Consider the following 27,405-nt stretch of genomic DNA (forward strand, 5'->3'; position numbering starts at 1 on the left):
CCGGAAGAGATGTTGACTGGCCATAAACCAGGTAAATAGTCCACAGAGGATGGATTCTCTCCATGCCTGACACAATAAAATGACAACAAGCGTTGGACAACCGGAGCAAAGATGAAACGACAGCCTTTAGCAAGGGCATCGAGGTACTGTGCTTGAAGTTACTTCATTTCATTTATTATTAAAGGTGAAGTTGCAGGGTGCGGCCCGCTGTCATTAGGCTGCTAGCTACACACAGTGCTAACTTTATGGCATTCAGCTTTTAGCTTTATTATTGGCATAATACTCAATTGAACATGTCATTTGTCGAGTAGCCAGAGACGCTACTGTGAACTCGAAGAACGTTCCATTTTAAATTGGGCATCATAACATGCTAGTTCTTGTTTGTACTGTGAGTATTACTGAACTGTGGAAATGATGTAAGATTGAGGATTAGCAAGGCTGGTTACAAAGCATGCCCCCGATTTCAAGTCCCAGCCTTCCTACATCGTCCACCAGATATTAACTTGTCATAATATTTGCAAAGGCAGGTCCTGTCTGAATAGAATATCGCTTCGTGTTTTGGCTCGCTTTAATTTCACGACGTAAACAGAACAAGTTGAAGTTGCTGCTCATCACCTTGTTAGGACGAATTCCAATGATTTGGTCATGATGTGTTTGGGATACAGTAAGGTCTTTGTGTGATCACGTCACTGCTCACAGTTTTCGTTGTACTAGGCAGTAAGGCGAGAGTACATTAAGTAATCCCCATTTCACATGACACTTAATACAGGCTATTGACATGACTATGTTATTTAAACGCAAACTATTGCTTTTGTCCACTGTGGGTGTTGGCACCTTTGTCTATTGTGACAGTGATTTATCCTACCTGATGTTTTCAGGTGTAGTTGGAGCGAGGAGTAGTCGAGTGAAAGTGAATCTCAAACTGTCACTGACAGTATTCAACTTTTTACTGCGGAATACTGTAATTATTTTTGCTCGCATGTTAGGGTGTGCGTCACTCCAAATCGCAACTTATTTCTCTGTAACCAGTGCACTGTGCACAATGTACACAATGTGGACACGAATAAGCTTGCTTCCCTCCTCATAAAATCACGAGCAGCAAATGGAAGTGTTTTTTTTTTACCCCCAAAAATAATTTTTGCTGGATTAGGAAGGATTTGTGTTGGTGTGCGCCAAGCATAGTTGAACGAACTCTGTGCAAAGACCCTTTGCTGCACGCATATGTATAAAGTCCATCCAGGAGAACCATTTCACAAACAAATTAGTTCTTCCTGAACGTATTAAAAAAAAAGCATGAACACAAGTCATCAAGCAACCTGTGTGGTCACATTACTGGTGATCCACAGTCGACATTGTTCTGTACAGACCGAAACGCAGTGACCCCATTAATGTAAAAAAATAAAATAAACGAAACAAACAAAATAAAATCGTGTTTTTAACAGGACAGCGATGATATGTTTGTTTGATATAATAAAGACTGGGCTTGGCAACAGACATCTTTCATGTCATGTAGATATTCTGACATCATCAAGTTTATTCTGGTTTCTCTTTGATTTACAAAATACTGTTTGGAGTATACACACATTTTAAAATAATTAGTTGGACCTATTTGTGGATTGATTTACAAGCTTGATGTGAGGATATATTTATTGCCGTTGTTGACAAAATACTTTGCCTATTTGGTTTAAATTAGCATTTATTTTAACTTTATATTGAATAGTGTTTATTAGACTTTTTCATAGTTGTGTTGGCCTTAAAGATTACATTTTAAAATAAAATGACGAAATGCGGGGTGGGGAAAAAAAAAAATCAATAATTGTCAATATCGACTGACGTGAAATAGGGCTGCAGCTATGGAATGATTTGGCATTTGGATATCCGACTCAAAATGATATAAAAAAAATCAGTTATTCGGACAAAAAAAAAAATATATATATATATATTTTTTGCTTAGTTAGAAATACAGGAAACAAAAAAAAAAAACACATTTAAACTGCACATAGCAGCACCCTATTTCGCCTGTTGCAACATGGATGAGATTTTAGACAAATCTCTCTCCAAAGATTTTTGTCTGTGGATCGAAGTGACGTCAAAACCACAGTAGCGATTTTGCTGGGTAAAACAACATTATTGAATAAACCTGGTTTGTGATGTCATTTAAAGAAGGCAGAGTCACCACTCCGCCACTCTACTGCATTGTTTAACTGCTCATTGCTATTGTTACAGCATTATTCGGTGAAAGGCCTCAATGGTGTGTGGCGATGCACTGTTCACATTAGGGCAAACAGTTTTTCGAGTGGCCAAAAGAAAAGAATAGGGTATGTAATGATGCTCGAAAAGACGTCCCATTTCCGGGTTTGTCGCTTGCCAGGATCTCACTTTGGGAAAATGATTACTTCGTTGAATATCAGAAATTGAAATGATTTTTTTCATGCTTTATTTTATGTTCTTTAATTACTTGTCACGTAAAAATATTTCATTTAGGATTTCCTTAGAATACTTACTTTTTTTTCTCTCTAAATAAAGTAGGACCAAAAAAAAAAGAAAAAAGTAAAATCAAACCTTTAATTGGACTGCAACTATTTAGTGTGTGTGTGTGTGGGGGGGGAATCCCACATTAAGAAATAATTATTCTACACCAAATCATGTGTGCCGCAATTATCAGTACATCTGATGTTAGTACAAAAGAGCACCTATTCTCCTATAATGTTTCACAAAATGGGAGAGTACAGAAAGAGGGATGTTGGCCCATTCTTTGCAAAATCTCTCAAATTCATCCAGTGACCGGAACGCTCTCCTTTACACTCTCCTCTTCAGATCACTCGACAGGTTTTCAATGGGGTTGAGGTCTGGGGACCTCTGTCAGAATGAAAGTATGCCTCTGCAATAAGAATTGAATACATTTTTGGCTTTTAACCTTTCTTAACCAGGGGTGTCTAATTATGGATGGCACTGTATATATTTTAATCCCAATATTGATTATTTAATGAATTGACATGTTTTTCTTCTCTTTTAGTTGTCAACATCAAAGAGAGAGCCAGTAGCCATGGATGTGCTTGGTTCCAAAAACAACGAAAGTACCTTCCCAAGCTTAGGGGATTTGGATGACTTTCTCACCAAGCACAACTCTAACTTCATATGGCTCCTCGTGGGTAAGTGCTTTGCATCTGATCTATCGTCAAAAAAAGAATTTATAAAGTGAATCTTAATATCACGCGAAAGTCTTTTTGTCAGGTTCGATAACATATGTACATTTATTCTAACACTTTTAATGTGAAGTGGAAGGCTAATATGAGAGTCATTCAATAAATAAGGTCAAATTTTCGGTATAAGGACTTCTAATACAGATAGAAGTTTACGCCCCCCCCCCAACATAGTTTGCCACCACTGTCACACACTTTTCCCATCTGTGCACAAGTTTCCATATTCCCTCAGCGTTACGCTGAGGGAATATGGAAACTTGTGCACAGATGGGAAAAGTGTGTGACAGTGCTGGGAGACTATGTTGGGGGCGGGGAGTAATCTTTTATCTGTGTATGAAGTCCTTATCCCGAAAAATTCGCTTTATTTATGGAATGACACACGTATAAAGTTAAAAAAAAATCTATATAAAACATTCAAAAATCATCAACACGTTAATTGTGCTTATTTGCCAATAGTGTTTTAAGTGTGAGTAATAGATGCCAAAGCCCCTCAAGAAATTTCTTGAAACCCCTCGCAATAGTTTCTCCTATCTAATCCTTGGGAAAGTAGATTGTTTCACTGCAGGACTTTAATAGCATCCAGTCGCCATTTTTTGCCATAAAAAGTGGAGCTATAGTGATAGCTTCAGCAATGCTTGGTCCAAACATTTGTTCACTTGTACTACAAACAACACAAGGTGTTTTCATGTCCTCTTGATGTGACTTCATCGACTGCTTGCATTCGAATCTATGTTTAAGCTTTAGGCGGTGAGACATTTGTTGTGGCTCCACCTGGAGCGGGAACGGTTGTGTGATTTGCAAATGCTTATCTTTTGCGGTACATCTGACCACTTGTGGCCAAAGCATCTCCACACGACAGAGTTCACCATCCCTTTAGACGGTAAATCCTCTTTTGAGCACGAAGTCGAAGTCGCGGCGCGGCTCTCACTCTCCAATATTGTTGTTATGCACTTGGGAACAAGGAATACATCATGCTCCTATTGTCAATTTTGGATGCAGACGATGTTGTTGTTTTGTGCGTAATTAATGATATTTTCTAAACTACCCTGATGCCTGTGTTTTGCCATGAAGCCACCATTCTGTCCTGTGGATGGATCATCTATTTAACTTATTACAACTCCCGAAACATTGGCCTCATCCTCACCCACATCATCAACAGACTCTACAAGGATGGCTACATTCACATCGGTGAGTTGATCAGCAGCTCTGTTCCATCACGATAAACACAGCATCTGATCACTGCCAAACATTGAGTTCAAGGTGTTTATTTACTTGGTCTGCTGAATTATTAAAGACATGCAAGGTTCTCTTTGCGACATTAGCGAACGACAATCTGTTTGAGGGTCTTTATATGAAACACATTTTTTTGTGTCTTGCTTATCCTTTACTTTTTCACGATACTATTTAAAACCAAACCAAGTATACAGTCTTGAGTCAGCACCGACATTGAAAAATCCTCAATTGTTAAAATTCGTGGTAACATATTTTTGCAATAGCACAATGCAGCCTTTTCTCATTCCTGCAGACGTGTAAGCAAGGCCTGTTGAGGGATCTACTTGGACTGGAATCACTTTTGCCCTCTGCAGAGTTGTGAAATCCAATTCATGAAGTTGTTGCAACGAACACAACATTGCATCATTAATACATTACAAATCTTTACTCAGTCAAATGTTTATTGATGTTTATTCATTGCTTATCATGGCCATTACTAGTTTTGAAGCTTCGTCGTAAGACATGTTTGTTTGACTAGGCTGCAAATTCCAAAGGGGCTTTGCTTCACAGCCAATCATAAACCTGCCTACAAAAACATTTGTACTTTTAAATCCCCAAAGTATTTCGAACCTTAACAAGCCTCCTAATGAAATAATCACACAAGAGTTGAGTATATTTTGTTCACGCCGTCAGTTTCACTGTTACGTCTGATGTCACTCGCACACTCCACCGTGCTGTCCTGTGAAAAGTGAACATCTGCATATAATTGACACCCATTGAAATGGTGTTGGGCGGCCCGGTAGTCGAGCGGTTAGCATGTCGACTTCACAGTGCAGAGGTACCGGGTTCAATTCCAGATCCGGCCTTTCTGTGTGGAGTTTCTCCCCGTTGCGTGGGTTTTCTCCGGGTCCTCCGGTTTCCTCCTACATTCCAAAAACATGCATGGCAGGCTGATTGAACACTCTAAATTGTTCCTAGTTGCGAGTGTGAGCGCAGATGGTTGTATGTCTGTATGCTCTGTGATTGGCTGGCATCCAGTTTAGGGTGTCCCCCATTTATTGCCTGAAGACAGCTGGGATAGGCTCCAGCATCCCCTGCGACCCTTGTGAGGCTAAAGCAAATCGGAAAATGGATGGATGAATGAATGAAATGGTGTTGGGTGTCAAACAAAAAATACAAAAAAAACAAAACAACCCCCCCCCCAACATATAGAAAACAACCACAAAAAACAAAATATTTTTTCAAATTTAAAAGAAACTTCGGGAAAAACAAATTTGCCAAAATGTGAAGCCATGTATGCCAAACCTCAAGTATGCGTGGTTGACTGTAAAAGATTTAAGATTAGAAAAATTTCCTCCAATAAAAAGAGTCACCGCTACTCGTTTTTGTAAGATGCTGCTTTTCTTATTGATCTTTCTAAGTTAGTTGTAGTGTAATGCATTATTTGTGGACAGTGTAATCAGTTACAATGCACCCGGAAAGAATTCAGTGTTTTTTTTCCCCCCACATTTTGTCATCTTGCAGCCTCATTCCAAAATGGAATACATTTAATTTTGTCCTTGTCCTCAAAATTCTACACACAACACCCATAAGGCGGAGAAAAAAAAGTAGTGTGTTTCCGGTAACCCGACCGACTGAGACTTTCTACGTCGAAAAAAAACTTTACGGTCGGCATTTTTTTCAAACAACCCTCTACATTTTGTAGAGGGTTTACATCGGTGCAAACTCTCGCGATATTCACGTTGAGCGCGTGCATCGTTTGCCCTGTCGTCTGTCAACAACATTGAATCATGGCGGTGGCCGCGATCTCCGACGACAGGTTTTAACTGCGTTTTCTGTGTTACAGTCGCATGCTCGCACCGTAATGTTAAGAAAATATCATCCATTGATGTATCGAAAAAATTCAGCGAACTATTTGATGAACACCACGGGCCGAGTAAAAACCGAGGGCGGAGGAGGGCGGAGGAGGGCGGAGGAGGGCGGAGGAGGACGGCGGAGGCGGCGGCGCGCCCCGCCCCCCCGAGTCCGGAGCGGAGAGAAAACTAAATAGGTCAGGCGCCCGCCGTCGGCGTTCCCCGACCGCCGACCCGCGCGTCCACGTGCTCGTCAACGCACCGTCCGCCTAGTCTATGCAACTCTAGTCCAGGCCGGGCCACAGCCGGCGTCGGGGACCTCTCCCCGCCGGTGCCATCGCGACCCGGCCGACCTCGGAACCTAACACCCAGCCGCCGGGTACCTAACTCTCTCGCCGCCTTAGGCGGCGAGCGGGGGGGTCAACGTCTCCTTGTTTTATAGTTATTTTGTTGAAATTTTTGATGGAAAAAAAAAAAAGATTAAAAAAAAAAAACTGTCCGACCTACCGACCCTACGCTGAAATTTCATGTTTCCGGAAACACACTATCTTTTTTGTTTGGCCTAATGACAATGTGGAAAGAGTTAGATTTTTTTCTTGCAAATTTATAAAAAATAAAAAAACTGAGATATCGCATGTATATAAATACACACAGCTTTTGGACCCAGAAGCAGACAGGACATGGAAGTGAACAAAACTGAATGTCTTTATATACAACAATACAAAATAACAATAGAGTGCAGGGCTGGATGCCGACCACAGAAATACAAAAGTAACAGCAGAGAGCAGGGATGGATGCAGAAGACATGGAAGAAGGCTTGACATTCTGATAACATGTCATTGACTAATTCAAGCTTACATACTGAGAGACATCATGCCATGTCCAAACCTGTATGACAAAATAAACTGACAACATCAAGGGCCCAACCCAAAACACAGTCACAACACTTTGCTCAATACTTTGTTACTGCACCTATGGCAGTGATTGACAGCCTCAAGTGTGCCACAAGCTTGGCAAACCTGTCTTTGGTCAGTTTCCTCCATTCCTCTTTGCAGCACCACTACACCTCCATCAGGTTGGATGCACAGCAATTTTCAGATCTCTCCAGGGATATTTGATCAGGTTCAAATCTGGGCTCTGGCTCGGCCACTCGACGACATTCACCGGATTTTCCTGGAGCAATTCCTTCGTTGATATGGATGTGTCGGTCAAGAGGACTCTGGGGCAGAAATTGATTCAGGATGTTTCTGTACAATTGTGACTCGTCTCCCTTTTCCAGCCAATGGAAAAACATCCCCACACATTGATGCTGCCAGCACCACGCTTCACTGTAGGGATGATCTTGGTCAGGTGATGAGCGGTACCTGTTTTCCTCCAACCATGACACCTGGCATTCTCGCCAAAGAGTTCAATCTTTGTGTCATCAGACCATAGAATTTTCTTTCTCATGGTCTGAGAGGTCTTCAGTTGCCTTTTGGCAAACTCCAGGCACACAGCCACGTGCTTTTTACTCAGAAGTGGCTTCCGTCTACAATACAAGCCTGATTGATGAGTGCTGCAGAGATGGCTGTCCTTCTGGAAGATTGTCCTCCCTTCACAGAAGACTGCTTGAGCCCTGACAGTTTGACCATCAGGTTCATGGTCACCTCCCTGACAAAGACTGATCTCCCCCGATTGCTCTGTTTAGGCATTTGGCCAGTTCTAGGAGACTCCTGCTGGTTCAGAACATCTTCCGTTTATGGATGACGGAGGCCACTGTGGTCATTAGAACCTTGAAAGCAGCAGCAGATTATTTTCTGGAACCTTTCCCAGATTCGTGCCTCGGGACAATCCTGATTTTTTTCCCCAGGGGAAATACTATGCACTTGAGCTCAATTTTGACCCTTGTGGCACAGGATGTGAATACTTATGTACATGTGATTTCTTAAATGTATATATTTAATACATTCGCAAACAAATAAATCACATTGTCGTTATGGGTTGTTGTGTTGACTTTGGAGGGAAAAAAAATTCCAATTTGAAATGAGGCTCTCACACAAACTGTGGAAAAAGTGAAGCATTTGAATATCTTGTTTGTTATGAAAATCTTTTACTTTGAAACTCAAATTAAATACAAAAATAAGATCAATGTAAATGTATTACTACACACTTTGTCTAACACAAAACTGGTGTCATTTTACTCCTTAGGCTCCTTCTCTTTCTCTGTGCTGTCAGGAAAGGTCATGTTCAGAGATGTTTACTACATCAACCAAGACATGTCGATCAGGTAATCTGGCCTCTTGCTGCCATGCTCTGTTCTCTTAATCAGTTAAGGAAATCTGAAATCATCTTTTTATGTCTTTTTTTTCCTTGGATAGGATACAGGATGGCTTTCTCATATTCCGCTGGTGGAAAATGTATAACCCCAAGCAGAAACAGCATGGTGAGCAAAGTGTAGGATCCTCTTACAATTCACACATATTTGGTTGGGATTTTGAAATAAATTGACATATTGCTCATCACTTTCATTTCTGTCCTTCCTGATTCATTCTCTTCACTTATAAGTGAATAAAAGGCTTCCTCAGTTGAGTCCATCGGCGGAGGTTGTTATCAAGAATGTTGTTTTTACTTCAGTTGCCATAAGGAGGTGTTAAACTGAAGTCCACCTATTGTTCTAGTGCTAATTCTCTTTAGGGTCCCTTGAGGAAGCTCGGGTTGATCCTAGGTACTCAGTAAGAGAGGTGGGGTAGCCCATGAACAGATCACCCGTCAATCAAAGGGTACATTGTGACAGACGAGGATCAACACTACAATATGGGCAATTATTCATTGAACCCGGAACACATCTTTTTGAACTGTGGAACCTGCCGACGAAAATAGCATGCAACCACAAGGGGAACATGCAAATTCCACAAGGAAAGACCAACGCTAGGATATGATTTCGGCCCAAATTAAGATTCAAATCCATTTCTGATTTTATGTATTGACGTACAGCTCTGTTGTGTCATCAGACCCCAAGGCGGAGACCAGGCTTTATGTGACAGTGAACGGTTTTGAGTTTCATGTCTACAATCGGACTGACCTTTATGCCCACCTACAAGAGACGTTCGGCCTGGAGCCGACACTTAGCAGACTCAAGAAAGATGACGACCATGAAGGGGAGGGAAAAAAACAGACCCTGGAACGGTGAGACCTGCTTTGATAGCACGTATTATTTGGTACATTTTTATTTTGAAATTCGTGTTGAATTCTGTGTTGTTTTGCGCTGTCTTCCATTTTGAGATAGATTTTTTAAATTTATTTATTTTGTACAAAGATTACTGTTTTTGGCATGTCTTTGTCTTGAAATGATATTTTTTCCACCCTTCTCTGTTTTCATTAATAATTATAATCTGTCATGTAGGGCTGAACAATTTTTGGTTTTATGGTCACAATCGTGATTCCAGACAACACAGTCACAATCGCTACACCTTCATTTATTTATTTTTTGCAGCGTTTATAACTGAACCAGAATCTGTTGTATCAACTATTTCTCACATAAATGGTGCCTGCCTCCTCTTCCGCAAAGCTTATCAGTCAGAAAAAGCGGCTTCCTACTCATGACAAGTCATGCAAAAATAATCCGCTCCGAGCTGCTGCTCGTGAACCAGGCACACGCTGCACTGAGGCAGAAGCTCCGAGCTGTGTTTGCGAGCTGACGTGGCTCCACATTGTCCTCCCACGGTGCAGATCCGATTTCTCTAGAGCCTATTTTCCACTGTTCCAGAATGGCCCGGCACCACGCTGCACTGTCCTTGCTTGGTGTGGCCTGGCCTCAGGCACGGGGCGGGATCAACTGCACTGTGAAAGCCTCCACTTGCACAGTGCATACTCGCAGCTTGCAGGCTTCTACCATAATATTTCACAAGTGGCGAGTCTCGGCCACTGGTTTTGCAGCAATTCAAACTATGAATTGCAGTTCCATGATATGGCGAAGTAACAAATTACAGCCCTTCAAATGCACAGCAGCTGTCACATGTAGGTGAAAAATCCATTGTAGGGTTTAAGCGAGTGAGACACAGTCGCCCACCGGCCATCAAAAATCCAATATATAAAGTACACATTAGGGCTGCACAGAACAAAATAATTGCGACAATGGCATGTGTAATATGCATATCGCAAAGCCGTGCATAATTTCATATTTTCATATGGAATTGCGTGCTTTGATCTGACTTTGACCGATCAGATGCAAATGTGGATGGGTCATCCAGTATGAGAACAGTACCTAAAACACACACACTAATATCAATATATAAACTATAGACTGCCTTATCATCTCTGTTCTTACATTAGAGTCATAGCTGTCATATTTATATTTGATGTCATATTTGGAACTGTTACTGTAAATAGTAAATAATTGCCCCAAAGTTTGATTTCAAAAGACAAACACAAGGTGACTCAAATCAAAATTGCAATATCTGGTTTGTGTCATGTTGCTGCATATGATATGGTAGGTACCTTCCTGATGCCGATTGGTTGGTGGTCCGCAACACAATGCCACTTCGTGTTGACATTTTCAAACTCCAGCGGAATGAGTGAAGGAGCGAATTTTTCTCTTTACACACTTCATCCACACTGCCTGGCACGCGTAATGCGCCTGGCCATGAGAACTGAATTGACGATTTGGAAATGGTCTGATTGCAGCACAATGGTTCTCATTAAAAGCAGCATTGATAATAGGCACTGGGAACACTGGCAGGACTAAATGTCATTTTCTTTTTATTTCTTTGGCAGGGTGAACATTCAAACAGAGAATTCAGACCCCACGTCATCTTGGCGCTCCCTGATCCCTGTAATCAAAGTTAACATAAGTACGGTGAGTTCTTTACAAATTAGCACCCCTTGAAAACTGGTTTGATTTAGTAATGGAGACTATACTGTATCAGAAAGTCGTTTTTCTGTGTTTAAAACGTGTGGTTTTGGAGCCTCAATATGTGTATTCTATGTTTGCTTCCTCATTTTGAAGGGTCGGCTGGCATTTGGGAATCACCACCTCCCACAGACGCTGTGCTTAAACTTTGAAGATGCCTTCCTGACCTATGCCACCAAGCCTCCTTCCAGCCACCTTGACCAATACATGCACATTGTAAAGGGCTCGCTGGAAAACGTGCGAGTCATGCTGGTTCCTAGCCCACGCTATGTTGGCATGCAGACTGATGAGTAAGTTATTCTCCACCTTTGTAATTCCAGATTTATTTTTTAAGATCAATACATCCAATGAGATGAGATGAAGTTCTTGGCCATAAACACTCTGTTTTTATGTGCCACGATTGAACTACTTTTGACACTATATTTGGTAAACTTATTCAAACCATGGCGGCCCGGTGATCCAGTGGTTAGCGCGTCGACCTCACAGTGCAGAGGTCGTGGATTCGATCCCGTCTCCGGCCTTCCTGTGTGGAGTTTGCATGTTCTCCCTGGGCCTGCGTGGATTTTCTCCAGGTTCTCTGGTTTCCTTCCACATTCCAAAAACATGCGTGGCAGGCTGATTGAGCGCTCTAAATTGTCCCAAGGTGTGAGTGTGAGCGCGGATGGTTCTTCATCTCTGTGTGCTCTGCGATTGGCTGGCAACCGATTCGGGGTGTCCCCCGCTTACTGCCTGAAGACGGCTGGGATAGGCTCCAGCACTCCCGCGACCCTTGTGAGGATAAAGCGGTTCAGAAAATGGATTGATGGATGGATGGATGGATGGATATTCAAACCATTGTGGAAATGGAAACATTAATGTCTGAAAATACAGAGCAGCTTATTGAACGCATCACAAAAATTTAGGAATGTTTTTGCAATTTCATTGTAGACCTCCCAGGCTGATGGGCGAAGGCTTTGTGGTCATGCAGTCCAATGATGTAGACATCTACTACTACCAAGATGAGCCTGGTATGAAATGCACAGACACACAATACTGAATATTAACAACATTGCGTGTCCCTCATGAGTATAAGTGTTTCGGGCGGACTGGCGGGTAGGGCGGGCGGGCGGCTGGATGGACGGGCGGGCGGGCGGACGGACGGACGGACGGACGGACGGACGGAAGGACTGGCGGACGGACTTGAGAGAGCGATGATAACTGGCACCCAAGCAGGAATGAAATGCACAGAGTATAAGCAACCAATGGGAAAGCTTTTTTCACTTTTACTGTTGTTTGCTAGGTTCTTCTCAATGTTAATTGAATCATGTCGTGTAGTTGATAGTTTGTCAAAATGCGTTCTTTCAGAGTGCTAATAAACCCCTTTTTGTGTTCACATCTACAGGTGTGGTACCAATGGAGCACGAGAGTGGTGAGGAAGCTGAGACACCCAGTGAGGATGATAAGCTCCAGGATCTTCCTCCATGCTGGGGTCTTGACATTGTGTGTGGAAAAGGAACCGATTTCAACTATGGCCCCTGGGCGGATCGCCAGAGGTGCACAAGCAAGAGTGTACAAGGAAACACTGATACAGAGTTTAGAAAAATATCAAGTCATGTTGTGAAGTCATATTTATGTAGCATGTAGTTTTCAGGGTAGCTTGACATCTTCAGGTTTGTATTAAAACACATTCAAACTTATTTTATAGGGATTGTCTCTGGAAGTTCTTCTTGCCGGCGGACTATCAGGACATGAAGGTGACTGAAATGGCCCAGCCAGGACAACCGAGGCAGATCCAGGCCTTTGAGCTCCGTATGAACATCATTGCTGATGCTACCATTGACCTGCTTTTTACCAAAAACAGGGTATATGTTACATTCTTGAGTTCTTTTTTCGTGATTGTTTTTTTTTTTTCTTTCTTATCTTCCTCCCTCTTTTCAAGTCTTTTTTTATGGTTTTTGAAAAATATTAGTGTGGCGCACCAACGTGTAGTGTTTCTTGTGTAGGTTATTAATTTTGACATGCTGTCTGATTGTTATGGTGACATAGTATTTCTGAAGCTGACAGCTTCCTCCTCTTGACCAAACATCCACTGCGGGAACGCTCAGAGTCGGGTTTGCTGTCTTAAACATAACATGGCAACCTCAAGTTTAAAGCTTGGTGGAAACTTGGCTTCTCTGTCTTTATTCTTGTTACCAGGAAACCAATGCCATCCATGTGAATGTAGGTGCAGGTTCTTACCTGGAAGTCAACATCCCCATGACCGTTGGAGAGACTGGTAAGATTTTTGTGCCACAATGTCTGAACCGTAACTTAGCTCATGTACAGAATGTATAGAAGCCCTATGTCAAGTGTGCAGGTCAAATTTTACCCGATTATCATCTCATCAGACAAAAAGTATGTCCATCTAGTAAAAAAATGAATACATTTAACGAAACAAAATACATTTACTGTTACAATTTATTGATGTATAAAAGGGATTTGAACAGTGTAATTATAAACAGGCTGAGTGGAAAGGAAGGATTGCTGAAGGGTGGCAAGGCTGACGTATTAAAACTCACTTGTACTTTATTCTTTGGCATTTGACTCAGCATGAATCAGATTTGATCTTAGTTTTACTTTTTAGTGTTTTCTACCATCTTTGTTACTGATTTATTGCTTTATTGTTGTATATATGTCAGTTGCTCCATGTACAGCACTTTGTATGCAGTGATGGCTGTTTGAAAGTGGTCTATAAATACAGTTGAGTTGAGTTGAGAATTTGTATGTCACAGTTCATAGACAAGGCAATTCAGTGCTTCCCCCCCCCAAAAAAAAACAAAAACGTAAAAATGACAAATTTAAAAACACACAATTACATCCATCCGTTATCTGTGCTGCTTATTGACCTCATGTTCGACACTAACCGTGGCCCAGGGTCAGTGCTCCACTGTGTCAGGGCACCACCCGAACATCATCTGCCAAAAATGGGCCAAAAGTGCATTTTCGATTTTGTACCGAAATACTTTTCTCTCTAAAATAGGCTGCTGTGATGATTGCAAGAAGAAAAAACGGGGCCTTGAATGGATAAAATGGCATGAATTGGTGTTAGCCTCATGTTAGTAGCTAATCGCTACGAGCCTGAAAAGGGACATTGTGTAGAACTTTTTAATTTTTCCATAGTTATTTCATTTTAGAAACCCACTATTAATTTTAATATTATCCAAAAAAATGTTCTCTCACACCAACGAACATTTTTTTGAAATAAGTGTAGGGCTCGTACTCGCTAATTATATCACAAAGTACATGAGTTGCTGGCATATTTTTGCTACGGATACCCGAAGGAGACAAATCACCCGATCACAAATTTGCTGTCTCAGTGACTACAGTTTGACACATCAAACTAACAATTAAAAAATAATACAGGGTGTTATCCTATGGTAGAGTATACGCTATATACATTGCTGGATCACACAGCTCTCCTTCAGGGCCATTCAGCTTTAGAGGTTGCAGTACTTTGTTTCTGTAAGTAATGTGCTTCATGTTTAGTTTCATTAGATTATTTAAAAATGTAGTTAATGTTTAACAGATCTATAACTTTGAAGAACTGATGGTGCTGCTTTTTGCCTCCATCCTCAGGCTATTTGCCCACGATCAAAGGGCAGCTGCTTCATGTTGACACCACCAGCAGTATGCAGTACAGGACTCTCCTTGAGGCTGAGATGTTAGCTGTAAGTAGCAGATAATTATAATTACATAAGTGCCTCTACAGAGAAAATTTTTAAATAGTCAAGATGTTATTATGCAGTTTGTTGTGAAACACGTGATTTAAACAGAGGAAAAGCCAAAATGTCTTTTTTGTCCGAAATTTCAGTTCCATGTGATTGCCAGCTACCCCCGAGTATGGAACATGCCACAGTCTTGGCAGTGTGAGATTGAGGTGTACAAGGCCACCTACCATTTCATCTATGCCCAGAAAAACTTTTTCACTGGTGAGTTAGAAGAACTTCTTTGAAACCTCAGAGGAGGATGCATAAGATTCATGGAACATTTTTTTTTTTTTTTTTGTCGACTTAACAGATTTGATTCAGGACTGGGCCAGTGACAACGCTCCAGACATTTACTCCTTTGTTCCTTATTCCTGGACTTTCAAAATGCTTTTTCATCAGTTTGAGATGATCTGGGCGGCAAATCAGCACAACTGGATTGACTGCTCCACCAAGCAGCAGGAGAATGGTGAGGAATTTATGTTTGTCATAATTCATTTATGAGCCCTGAAATTTGCATTCCCCCTGGCTCCTGATTTATGACAAAACAAAAAAGAAACGAGAACTATTGGTTTCCAAAAACTGCTACTTGTTCACCCCCCCGCCCAAAAAAAAAAACACGTACAAAACATACTACTAAGGTGTGTGTTGATCAGAGCAATCAGTTGTTGTCTTGTATGTATACATCGGAAAACAGGAAGGAATATTTCGAACTCAGGAATACACTATATTTATACTGTGTTCATCCATCCATCCATCTATCGTCTATCCATCCATCCATCCATCCATCCATCCATCTATCATCTATCTCTCATCCATCTATCTTATCAATCTTTCCATCTTTCCATCTATCCATCCATCCATCCATCCATCCACCCATGCAGAGATAGGCATTACGCCCATGGGACAGTTCCATCCCTCCCAGATGAAGGCCCATTTAGCGGACGGAGGACGAGAAGTTTTTTTTTTTTTTTAAAAGGACGCACTAAGCAAGGACAGAAGTGGTCCCTATAATTGTCCTCAACTGGGTCAAGTACTTATGGATTCCCATTTCATTAACAACTGACAGAAACATGCCCAACTTGTTTTGTGAGTGTAATCCATCATTATACTGTTCTGGTCTAATGTGAAATATCACGACGTGCCGCTTGTCTCGTGCGTGTTCACCATGTTTGTATGCAGGAGGGAGTGACTTCACCTTGCGTCAAGTGGGCACTTGTCCTTTGTCCCAAAAAGTTTACACATCGCCAGTGAGTCTGGTGACCGATGATGGTTGTGTTGGCAGCTCAATGCTATCTTGGTTGACACTTGACACACACAGTTGTTGTAAACAATTCAATCGAGCCGATTAAGAAAGCTGGCTGTGTTGTAAGCCTCGTGTGTGTGTGTGTGTGTGTGTGTGTGTGTGTGTGTGCGTGTGTGTGTGTGTGTGTGTGTGTGTGTGTGTGTGTGCGCCCGCGCTATCATGTGCATGGGTGTGGCGTATTAATTAAATATGTTTTCGATGCTGATGCGAGGTGGTCAAAAGTTCAATTCAGCCTACTTGGGAGAAATGGACATAGGACAAAAATTGCTTCACAACGCTTCAAATGCCACTAGTCACCCAACCACATGTACTGCATAAGGAAGGCACTGGCAGAGCACAGGGAGGCGTGGGTGGACTTATTTATGAAGTGCAACACCCCACTCCCTAGGTCCGCTGCTGCGGTGGGAGTTTTTTCAACAGCCACAGTGTTTCACAATAAATCCAATTGTGTGCTAGCCTGTTGTACTGCCAGTCCACGGTGTCATGCACAAACGTTTTTGTTAGGGGGCCGGGGGGTGGCAGGGAGGACGAAGTTTGAAATACTGCAGCAGAAGTGTGCATGGATCTTGCCTTTGCCACGCATAAAAATAGCAATTGCCAAGCCACAACGAGACCCCCTTCGTTTGTAAGATTGAAAGCATGACCTTTTTCATTTCCACTCACAGGCCAAAATGATACATATGTGCTTAAGACTCTCCATCACATCTTAGGCTAACAACCGAGGCTAAACTTAGCTCATCCCCACCACATACAGATCTCAGAACATTTGCGATGTATCACTTCAACAGGTGTCTTTGAAATCAGTTACTACTTTCCTATTAGTCAGTGCTTTAGGATCTTCACATATGCCAGGAGCCCATGAAAAATGAGTTTTTCCACTAATAACTGAGGATCAATCCCACAAAAACTAAATCTGTGTAGATGAATTTGTGATCAACAAACCGTGAATATCAGTGATCACTGCATTGGGCTTTACTGCCTCACAGTGAACTTTCTAGATTGTCCCATGGCGCTTGTGCTAATGCTAGTTCCGGGCCAGTGCCCAGGTTAGCACCAGTTCATTCTTTTTCCACCGTCGAAATTGGCTCTCGCTCTGGTGGTTGAAACTGTTATTTAAGATGGCCCCCAATTATTTTTCAGGGGGTAGAGCACTGGTGTCAAACTCAAGGCCGGGGGGCCAGATTCGGCCCGCCATGTCATTTTTTTATGATGTGATGATGAAACGTTTATTCGATTTCTGTCGTCGCGGCCCTTCCGAGGGAAGACGTAACTCCAAAGTGGCCCGGGACAAAAATGAGTTTGACACCCCTAGGGTAGAGGAATGAATCCTTGGACATGTGTAAGTTTTGCACAAACTGTTAAGCAGTGAACTCCAGCACAATTGTGTCCACCAGAAGAGCTATCGTGGATGAACCCAGATGGCATCTCTCCCTTACAGCCAGCCATGTGATCATCTATAATGATTAAGAAAGATATAAGCGCTTGCTAATTGCATGTCCCTGGCTGTTATATACAGTCATACCTTGGTTTTTGACCATAATCCGTTCCAGAAGGCTGTTCGAAAACCAATTTGTTCGAAAACCGAAACCACGCTCTTTTTAAAAAAACAAATCTTTATTGAACACGTCTGTTCACAACGGAACGCTCCACGAGGAAGCGTCATTTCCTCGTGTAAGGAAGGTGAGAGGAGTCAAGTGACGCATTCAAGTGTGCTCAGTTTGTTCGAGAACCGAAATTCGGTCGTCATCCGAGGCATAAAAAACTCAAAGTTTTTGGTCGAAAACCGATTTGGTCGACAACAGAGACGTTCGGAAACCGAGGTTTGACTGTACTACATAAAAGTATTGATGCTATGTTAAGTTGCCTAGCATATGCTAGCAGCGCATTACTATTATTATGATTATTACTGTTATTATTATTATTTTTTTTTATTAATAGCGCAAGCGCTCTTGGGTAAATGACGTAAGCAGTGATGTTTGAATGCTTTACGATGATGCAATAACATAGCTCTCACTTGGCTCTTTGCCGGTGGCAAACCAAACACGTTCTTCATAAGAACTTGTTAAGCTATGACAAAGCACAGCAATGACCCTGGCGCCAAACGAGCAAGGCTTTTTCAGGTGGAAAAAGCGTATCAGTGTACCAAAATTCTGTATGGTGTTTTGCATTGTACCGTATTGGTCCGAATATAAGACGGTGTTTTTTGCATTGAAATAAGACTTAAAAAGTGGGGGTTGGCTTATATTCGGGGTCTAGACATTACACCCATTCACGACGCTAGATGGCGCCAGATATCATTGAAGCAAATGCTGAACTTGACTCCCTAGGCCAAAGTGAACCCCTGTCACAAAAAATAAAAATAAAAATAGCGGTAGCACAAAGAAGAAAAATAAAAAATAGCAGTAAGAAAGAAAAGAGAAGAAAATAATAGAAGAGATAACAGAAAATGGAGAAACGTAGTGACAATCTGGAGAAAAGTGGGTCTAAGATTGGCCAGGTTACCCGGCAGCTGAGGAGAATTTATGATGTAATTTACATTTCAAAAACCAGAAGCCATTCATTTACGAATGTGATTGCACTTTAGTTTACATATTTAAATGTTCAGATATTAAGATTTGAATGAGGCAAAATAACATGCTTTTTCTCTCAAATATATTGTTATAATCATTTGTTTCAGATGTACTGCAATTATTTTCTGTATAAAAATTAATTTGGTGTTCAAAAAGTCTTTTTTCAAACTTGAGTTTTGAAAAAGGGGGGGTCGTCTTATAATCAGGGCCGTCTTATATTCGGGCCAATACGGTAGTATCTAGCTGTATATTTTAAATTTGCACAACCACCATCTTACATGAATCCTTTTCTGTGCTGGAACCAAGGACCTTGGCAGTGTTTTGGACTCTTCTCTTTATTACTGCTATAATCCCTACTGTATAATTTTTCTGCAGTGTACCTGGCAGCTTGTGGTGAGACGCTGAATATAGACTTCATTTTGCCTTTCAATGAGTTTGTTCCAACGACCTGCCATACCCGATTCAGTTTGAAGGTTCGTCTTTTTTTAAGGTGTGATTTGTTTTGAACGTATATCTGCAAAAATACTTATACTGCAAGTGCAATTATTTTTCCTCTTTGCTTGCAGTAAAAATGCATCCTGTAGATGGCTCATACATTATTTTTAGATTCAGATGCATTTGTTGTCCTTGAAATAGGCTTTAACTGTGTGGATCTAAGTACATGTACATCTTGACGTTTTTAGGCAGAGGATACAGACATGCGACTGTCCTTGCCTGAGTGCCACCCTAGCCGCTATCCCCTCCTAACCCTTGCCAAAGATTACCAGAATGTCAAGCTGCCCCCAGACATGTTCACGCCAGGGGAAAATCAAAGTGCCCCGCCGCCAAAACCCAACAAGTCCCGGTGGAGGAATATCACCAACGCAGAGTAAGTTGTGTGGGAAAAAGTGTGTATAATTGCAAATAAAATCGCTTCATACCCCATGTTCACTCCAAGCTGCGCGTGTGAGCAATTGCGCAATACTCTCACATTCTCACAAAGCACAGCAAATGTGTGCAGCAATTAAAAAAACAATTCGAACCTGAGCTCTATTTGCATTTTGTATTTTCATATTAAATTGAAACATTTATTTGGCACGTGGTTGACTGAGTGGGGGAAAAAAATACGATCAAAAAATAAACCAAAAAAAAAAATTACTGAAATGCTAGGCGAGCACACGTCGTATCATTGACACACACGAACATTGCTTTCTGCCGAAGCTACCCTGCAATCAGATGCATCGTTGTCCAACATTCACGCTGTCCACTCGTCCCCTTGCCAGTCCACTCATAACGGATTTGGGGGTGGAGTCTTGATACTTAGTATGTCTCTGCACAAATGTAACCATGTTACCGTGATCCACGCATGAACTGTCGACGGGCATGTCGTGCAAATCACGAGTTCTGGCACACCGTGCTGTCACCAAAGACGCAAATGAGCACACTTTAGCTGGCTCGGCCAAACATCGAGCCCCCTGCTCCGCTGTACTACTGATCCATTTTTACAAATGGCGGATGATGAAACTTGCATGTGTCAGCGTGTGAGCCAAGGATCACACTCTTGATGAGTAAATCACTAGCTTATTTAAAAACAATAGACAAAGAGCAACCAGTGGCGTCGTGTATGCACTTCCTAGACTTTTTTTTTTTTTTTTTACAGAATTTTAAGTTAGGGAATCGTGATTGTAAAATAATGAGGAAAACAGAAAAAAAGTACTCTTTCAAAATTGTGTTTTGTTGATAGAACTGCTTTTTTCAGAATTAAATTAGGTGACACTATATTTATGCAAATCAAGATTTCTGTTCCTGCGGGATATGATTCACTCAGCATGATATGTTTTCAACTCAGCATTGTGATGTGTTCTGAATATTTCCTCAACTTCAGAGCTGGCTGGGTTGACTGCTGGAGTGTACCGAACTTTTTGCTCATCATTGACTACACATGGCATCCCATATATCCCCAGAAAGCTGATGAACAACTCAAACAGTCATGTAAGCGGTCTACCATGGTCCCACACATTGTTTATTCTTTTGAAAAGCTATGTGCCTTACTTGTGTATCTTTCCCAACTGCAGTTTCTGAAATGGAGGAATCAATGCTGTCAGCTTTACGGCCCCCGGAGCACACTTCGGGACACCATAGTCACCCATACTACACTTCTGCCTCAGCCGGTCACAGCCGGATGCCAACCGACCCCTCGGATCTTCCACCTGATAGACTTCATGTGGAGATGGAAATGTCTCCGGATTCTCAAATTATCCTTTATGGGCCTTTACTTCGGGCTTTGATTTCCATCAAGGTATAAATACCTTTATATTCGTTGGGATTTTGTCTTTGTTCAAAAAAAAAAAAAAAAAGTTCGTTGTTGGGGTTTATAAAGAGTCTGTCTGAAAAACTGAGGTATATGAGTTACAGCCCATTGTCAATCAGGTAACCTTCTCAGGGCCACTCTTTTATCGCTTTCTCAGGAGAATTACTTTGGTGAAGATGACATGTATACTGACTTTGAAGAGACAGTGTCAAGTCCGGTTTTGTCCACTTCCTCATCTGGCCTCGGATGGTCCCCTCTTGGAATGGAAGACAGCGGACATAAGGAAACTTCAGACATCCATCCATTGGACCTGCGACCTTGGGATATAACCGTGCTCATTAATCTCTACAAAGTCCATGGTCGACTGCCTATGGTAAGGCTGACTGCCATTGTACATTTTATGTCTTAGTAAAGACTAATGGGTAGTGTAATATTTTGTAAAAATATATACTAGAAGAGCAACCGTGTGACAATGGACGAAACTGGACAGAATATAAAAGCCATTGCATTTTTTTTTTTTGCATAGCATCTCCAGAGCTGTCAAATGTTATGGATTATCTGGATTTTGTCATGGAAAAATATCCGGATTTTGTCATGGAAATCACTGAACTCCAACTCGCATTGGCTGTATCACCGATTATTACGGATATTTTCAAAAAAATCCAGCGTCGAACATTAGGACCAGTACGATGCCGTTTTGAGCTACTAAGGCACTGACCAGTTCACATTTCATCAATGAATGCGATGAGCTTAACACTGCATTGTTATTAAAACAAAACAAAACAAACAAAGGAAAACAAAGAACAAAAAACTGTGCACTGTTCATATCTGGGAATGCTTGGTGCATGCTATTTGATGCTGCCCCAGCTTCCTGCTAGCTACGTCTGTAGGTGGGTGACTGACGTGGCTCAACACTATGCAGGGCCGCAAATTCACTTTGCGTCCAGTGACAACACAGTACAAGTCACCAAACATTTCCTCCATGGCAGCTAACAAGCTACTTTTCTAACTAGTATCATTACCAAGAAACGAGAACTGCGAGAAAGACGACGAAGCCATGCTAATAACTATGCTCTCATGAAGGACTTGTAGACATGAAACACTGAAATAAGTGATTTGATGATAAAATACACTCGTCACATAAGGCTGGCTGAAACTGTATTATAATAGAGAGTTTGAACAGCAAAATAATAAGCAAATAAGTGTCTGGAGGGAAAATAATACAAAAGAACGCTACACAGCTACATAGGACGGGAAAATAGTGCATCACTGTATACGTTTGCAGAGAGGATCAGTCTATAATGTTAAAAGTATATTCATATATAAAATGTTTTGCTGTAAGATATGTTATCCTGTCTTACTCCCACAAGATGGAAATAGTTCTATCAGTAACAGTGGAGACAAGAAATAGAACAGTGTGTGCATTGCACTAATTACAAGCCAAACTTTTGTCTGTGCTTTAACTCTGTAATCCAATCTATCAACAATGTCATTTGTTTGTTGGCAGAGTGCTGATGACAATAATATAAATGACTAGACTTGCTTACTTGATTGCAGTTGAAAATAGAATTGATTAAGGCTAATTCATCCCTTGGTATTTTGGACGGTGGAACACTGATTGAGGCTGTGACTCTGCACCATTACAAAGTTGGTGCAATCAATACATGACAGTGACAAATATCGATGTCAAAGTTTATGAACAATTATGGTAATAGAGGAATGATTGTGTTTGTGCATTTGAACAGTATACATTGTTCTTTTATCCAATGACATAATACGCTGCAATAAATGTCGTGCGATAATCTTGAGAATATGTAAAAAAAAAAAAAAAAAGGAAATTGGGACACAATGTTATGGAACTGAAGTTCTGTACATTGTAGCTGTGCATGCCATTTCCATTCAAGCGTCTTTTTTTTTGATTGATCTACAGCAAGGCTGTCAAACTCAGTTTTGTCACGGGCAACTTTGGAGTTACCTTGGAGGGCCGTTATGAAACCACAAAAACGTTTAATCATCTTATCACATTATTACTTGTACACAAAAAAATGGATTACTAGTTTTAAAATCTGTGATGTCAACAAATAGTTTATAGAATTATTGTTCAAATGAGTGTAAACAGGGTAGCAATATTATTACAAAATTTCAACGTTATTTATGACACGACAATTTGACATTTCGATACAGATGTTAGTAACGATCATGCAAGTTGCCACACATGATTTGCTTTCGCCGGCCACATGAAATGACGTGGCGTGCCGGATTTGGCCCCCGGGCCTTGAGTTTGACACCTGTGATCTACAGTGTAGTAAAAATGCACAGATGTTTGTCTTATGTTTGTCTTCCTTGGGTTTCGTTAGCACTGTAGCAGCGAGGGGCCAGAAGGTCCATCTGGATTCTTGGAGCGGTTATGTTTTGAAATGAAAAAGGGTTACAAGGAGACCATGCTTCAGTTGCTGCTGTCACCTATTCACATCTTCATCAGTGACAACTACCAGGTAAGAAATCATCCATCCATCCACCCATACTTGGACCTCCAATGAAACTTGTCTATTTTATAGTGCTGATTACAGACAGCTGTGATACGTTTCTGATTCAAAATGTGTTTTAAGTCCAAATTTGCACCAAGCAATTTTACATAATACTGTTTGGAACACCAGTGTCAACAGTTGTGCTACCCCCAAAGGAAATGTAAGAAGTAAAATACAGGAGTATCCCATAAAGAAGTGAATTGCTGACACTTGAACTTTTTTATTCCCCAAGACGTATCAATATGTCCAGAAAAGCCACTACGACTGCCTATCCTTGACATATTTATACGTCATTTCCTTGTTTTTTTTTGGGGTTTTTTTTTTGCGTCATACAGTGCAGAAAGGTCTGACGCTGCCTCTGATTGAGGATCTTGTGTATGCGTTTAATAGAGAAATAGCAACCATATCTGACACTACGCCTTTTAATTCAGTGCGTCATATAGTCGTGAAAATACGGTATTCACCAAACTACCAAATGAAAGAATGGGCTCCTTTCAGCAGGAATAAAAAAGTTTGATTGTGCCATTTTTCATTCTTTTACACTCAGCGGTACAAAAAAGTTAGGCTGCACAAAATGTAGCCGTGTAGCCCAGTGGGCTCACAAACTCCCCTGATATCATTTCTAAAATGAGACATATATGTAAGTGGTGGTTGTGCAAAAAGTAAATTTGTTTCCAAGTTTGAAATTTACAGTGGAGCTACATCAGATGCTCCCCGCCCATCCTCGTTGAAAAAATGTAATTGACAATTCTACTTGTCAGCGGCAGTGAATGAGTTAACCTTCCACTTCTGAAAACTACTCTTTTTTTTTTTTTTTTTTTTTTTTCCTTCCTTGCATTACAGCGTCCCTCGGTGGATGGGGTGTTGAGGGATGGCCACCTAAGCCTTTCGGGCCTGCAGATGAGGGCACATGCCATGTTCTCTGCGCAGGGGCTGCCACTAGGAAGTGACACCCTTGAATACGCCTGGCTCATCGATATGCAGGCAGGAGCTCTGACTGGGAGGGTGACTGTTCCACAGGTGTGTATGTGTTCTTAGCTTGACATCAAATGGGAATATTGTAAATGCAGGGTTGTAGTTTCAGAATCATAACTGTCACCATCGTAAAACCTTTGTCAACCAGACAGATAATGTTATGAAAAACAAAGTCATGAATTCTCACTCAAATGTAATGTTGAGTGTGTTAGCAAAGTAAAATGAAGATGCAAAACACATCTAGTGTTAATCCTTTGTTGCTGACTGAAATTAGGATGACTTGAAGGTTTTTTCCTGTTTTTATTGGTAACCAAAAATTGCAACAGACACACGATCACACAGTGGAACACACAACCTCGGTCTATTGACGTGAACTGTCTCATCCACATGGACAAAATTGTGGGCACCTCTCTGTTCATGAAAGAAAACGCACAGTGGTCACAGATATAAGTTGAATCCGACTGAAGTCGAAGATGAAATGAACATGTCATGAAAAGTATGTAAAGAAAATCAGACATAGCTTTTCATTCCTGGTTCAACAGAATTATTTTAGAAAACAAACTAATGAATTAAGCCTCGATAAAATTTACAGTACCCTTCACATTTTGTTGCACAACCTGTTCAGGCAATCACTGCAATCAAACGATTTATTTCACTTTCAAGTCTTAATGAACAAAGTGTTTCTGTTTTCTCTGGGCTGAAGGGTGCTTTCTCCAGATTCCATGTTTTAGCTCCTCCCAAAGATGTTCAGGAGGGTTTAGATCAGGACTAATAGTTCAATGTTTAACTTTTAACCATTCTTGGAAGTTTTTAGCTGTGTTTGGGTCTTTATCCGGATGCAAGAAACATGACCTGAAACTGAGACCAAGCAGCACATTTCTCTCCAGAATTGAAACTTTGACAGGCATGAGTGTGGCTCACTGTGCCAGATTTCACATAACAGACCCAGAACATAACAGAGCTTCAGCAATGTTTCACAGTAGGGACAGTGTTCTTTTCTTGGTATGTTTCAATTTTACACCTGTGAACATGCAGCTGATGTGCCTTGCCTAAAAGTTCCAGTTGTCTGGTGTGTCTAGTCTGGTCTGTCCATACGATGTTATTCCGGAAGCTTTATGACTTGTCAATAGGCAGTTTGGAAAATTCCACTCTCATTTTTTTATTATTTAATGTCTTTGTAATAGTCCACTTTGGCTCAAACATCGACTGATGGTGCGAGCTAAAACCGACGTAGACCTTGGAGGTCATCTTTGACTTTGGAATTCACTTGCAATTTGTTTGGTGGTTGTTGTAGGCTCTTTACTTTCCATTCGTATCACCTGTCTCTTCAATTTGTGATCAATTTTCCGCCTCTATCCACATCCAGGGAGGTTGGCTATAGTCCTGTGAATCTTAAATTTTCATAATGGTATGTGCAACTGTAGTCACAGGAATGTCAAGCTGCCTGGAACTGGTCTTATGGACTTTATCGCTAATATTCTTAAGTACAATTTTCTTTCTCATCTAATGAAACAAGTCTCACCTTCGCTCCCTCAAGCCCATGTTTAGTGTGTGGTACACTCCATGTCACTGAACCGCTTAATGACTACTTGTCACCCTTTTGGGGACACACCTTGGTTGAACACCTCCCTGTGGTCAAATTATTAACCAATTATCAATCCATTCTTGTCGTAATGTGATTTTTGTCCAGGCATGAGTTGATGATGATGATGTTGTTTTTGTTGTTTTTTTTTTTTTTTTTTTTAATAATTCTGCTGAACCACAATTTAAAAGCAATGTCTTATGTTCATGGGTTAATTTTCATATTATTTTCATTGTTACTTTGTTCAGACTCAAGTTATTTCTGTGACCACTGAGGGTTTCATAAACTGTGCGGGAGACAATTTTATCCATGTGTGTATGATGACAATTCCAACTCTTAAAAAACAAAAAAAACAAATTCCCCCCCCCCCCCCCCAAAAAAAAATTTTTGTTCTTGCAGTTAATACTTTATGTAATTTGACAATTTTTTTTAGGTGGCCAGTATGACAGAATGGGGGGAGTATTTTGTTTTCCATGTGATGTCCCGCGAGTTCCAGCTTGAACAACCAAAGCCCTCTGTCATCTGCCAGCATGGCGTTGACCGTCGCATCTGCGATGCTAAGGTACTTTGCTTGACACATTTAGGGACTGTTTACAGTGATTTTTCTTTTCCCCAATCCTTTTATTTATATATATATATATATATATATATATATATATATATATACATACACACACACACACAGGTATATATATATTGAAGCCAACGGCAAGCCACTTACCCAAGTGTCCATGAAATGTGGCATATACCAAGGTGATGCACTCTCCCCACTGCTGTTCTGCATAGGACTGAACCCCCTAAGTCAAGTAATCGCCAAGACTGGCTATGGATACCGCCTCAGAAATGGAGCTACGATCAGTCACCTCCTCTACATGGATGACATGTATGCTAAGAGCGAAAGGGACATAGACTCCCTGATCCACACAACCAGGATCTACAGCAGTGACATCGGGTTGTCATTCGGGCTCGAGAAATGTAGTCGGATGGTGACTAAGAGAGGCAAGGTAGTCCACACTGAAGGGGTCTCACTCCCTGAAGGAACAGTAGTAGACACCGAGGACAGCTACAAGTACCTCGGTATACCAGAAGCTAATGGCAACCTCGAACTGGCAACAAGGAAAGCGGCTACGGCCAAATAACTCCAGCGGGTGAGGCAAGTCCTCAGAAGCCAGCTCAATGGCAAGAATAAGACCCGGGCAATACACAGCTATGCCCTGCCAGTGATCAGATACCCTGCAGTAATAATAAGGTGGCCAAAGGAAGAGATTCAGACCAC

At 41.2% G+C, this 27,405-nt stretch overlaps 1 protein-coding gene across 13 annotated transcripts in view; it reads left to right on the forward strand.

The window, feature by feature from the left end:
* Window positions 1-27,405, forward strand: part of kiaa1109 (KIAA1109 ortholog) — a 102,577-nt gene continuing 75,172 nt past the window's right edge. For all 13 annotated transcript variants that reach the window (XM_019888553.1, XM_019888559.1, XM_019888561.1 and 10 more), the window contains exons 1-23: window positions 1-143; window positions 3,017-3,152; window positions 4,275-4,391; window positions 8,456-8,534; window positions 8,626-8,690; window positions 9,259-9,433; window positions 11,021-11,102; window positions 11,253-11,446; window positions 12,084-12,163; window positions 12,538-12,688; window positions 12,841-12,997; window positions 13,332-13,410; window positions 14,751-14,842; window positions 14,986-15,103; window positions 15,192-15,347; window positions 19,130-19,227; window positions 19,438-19,622; window positions 20,619-20,725; window positions 20,809-21,032; window positions 21,202-21,417; window positions 23,402-23,539; window positions 24,416-24,592; window positions 26,563-26,691. In XM_019888553.1, coding sequence (XP_019744112.1) covers window positions 3,047-3,152; window positions 4,275-4,391; window positions 8,456-8,534; window positions 8,626-8,690; window positions 9,259-9,433; window positions 11,021-11,102; window positions 11,253-11,446; window positions 12,084-12,163; window positions 12,538-12,688; window positions 12,841-12,997; window positions 13,332-13,410; window positions 14,751-14,842; window positions 14,986-15,103; window positions 15,192-15,347; window positions 19,130-19,227; window positions 19,438-19,622; window positions 20,619-20,725; window positions 20,809-21,032; window positions 21,202-21,417; window positions 23,402-23,539; window positions 24,416-24,592; window positions 26,563-26,691 — 2,925 coding nt within the window. In that variant the 5' untranslated portion in view covers window positions 1-143; window positions 3,017-3,046. The remainder of the gene's footprint in view (window positions 144-3,016; window positions 3,153-4,274; window positions 4,392-8,455; window positions 8,535-8,625; window positions 8,691-9,258; window positions 9,434-11,020; window positions 11,103-11,252; window positions 11,447-12,083; window positions 12,164-12,537; window positions 12,689-12,840; window positions 12,998-13,331; window positions 13,411-14,750; window positions 14,843-14,985; window positions 15,104-15,191; window positions 15,348-19,129; window positions 19,228-19,437; window positions 19,623-20,618; window positions 20,726-20,808; window positions 21,033-21,201; window positions 21,418-23,401; window positions 23,540-24,415; window positions 24,593-26,562; window positions 26,692-27,405) is intronic.

Source organism: Hippocampus comes, unplaced genomic scaffold, assembly GCF_001891065.2.
Source record: "Hippocampus comes isolate QL1 unplaced genomic scaffold, H_comes_QL1_v1.1 scaffold405, whole genome shotgun sequence".
Taxonomy (NCBI): domain Eukaryota; kingdom Metazoa; phylum Chordata; class Actinopteri; order Syngnathiformes; family Syngnathidae; genus Hippocampus; species Hippocampus comes.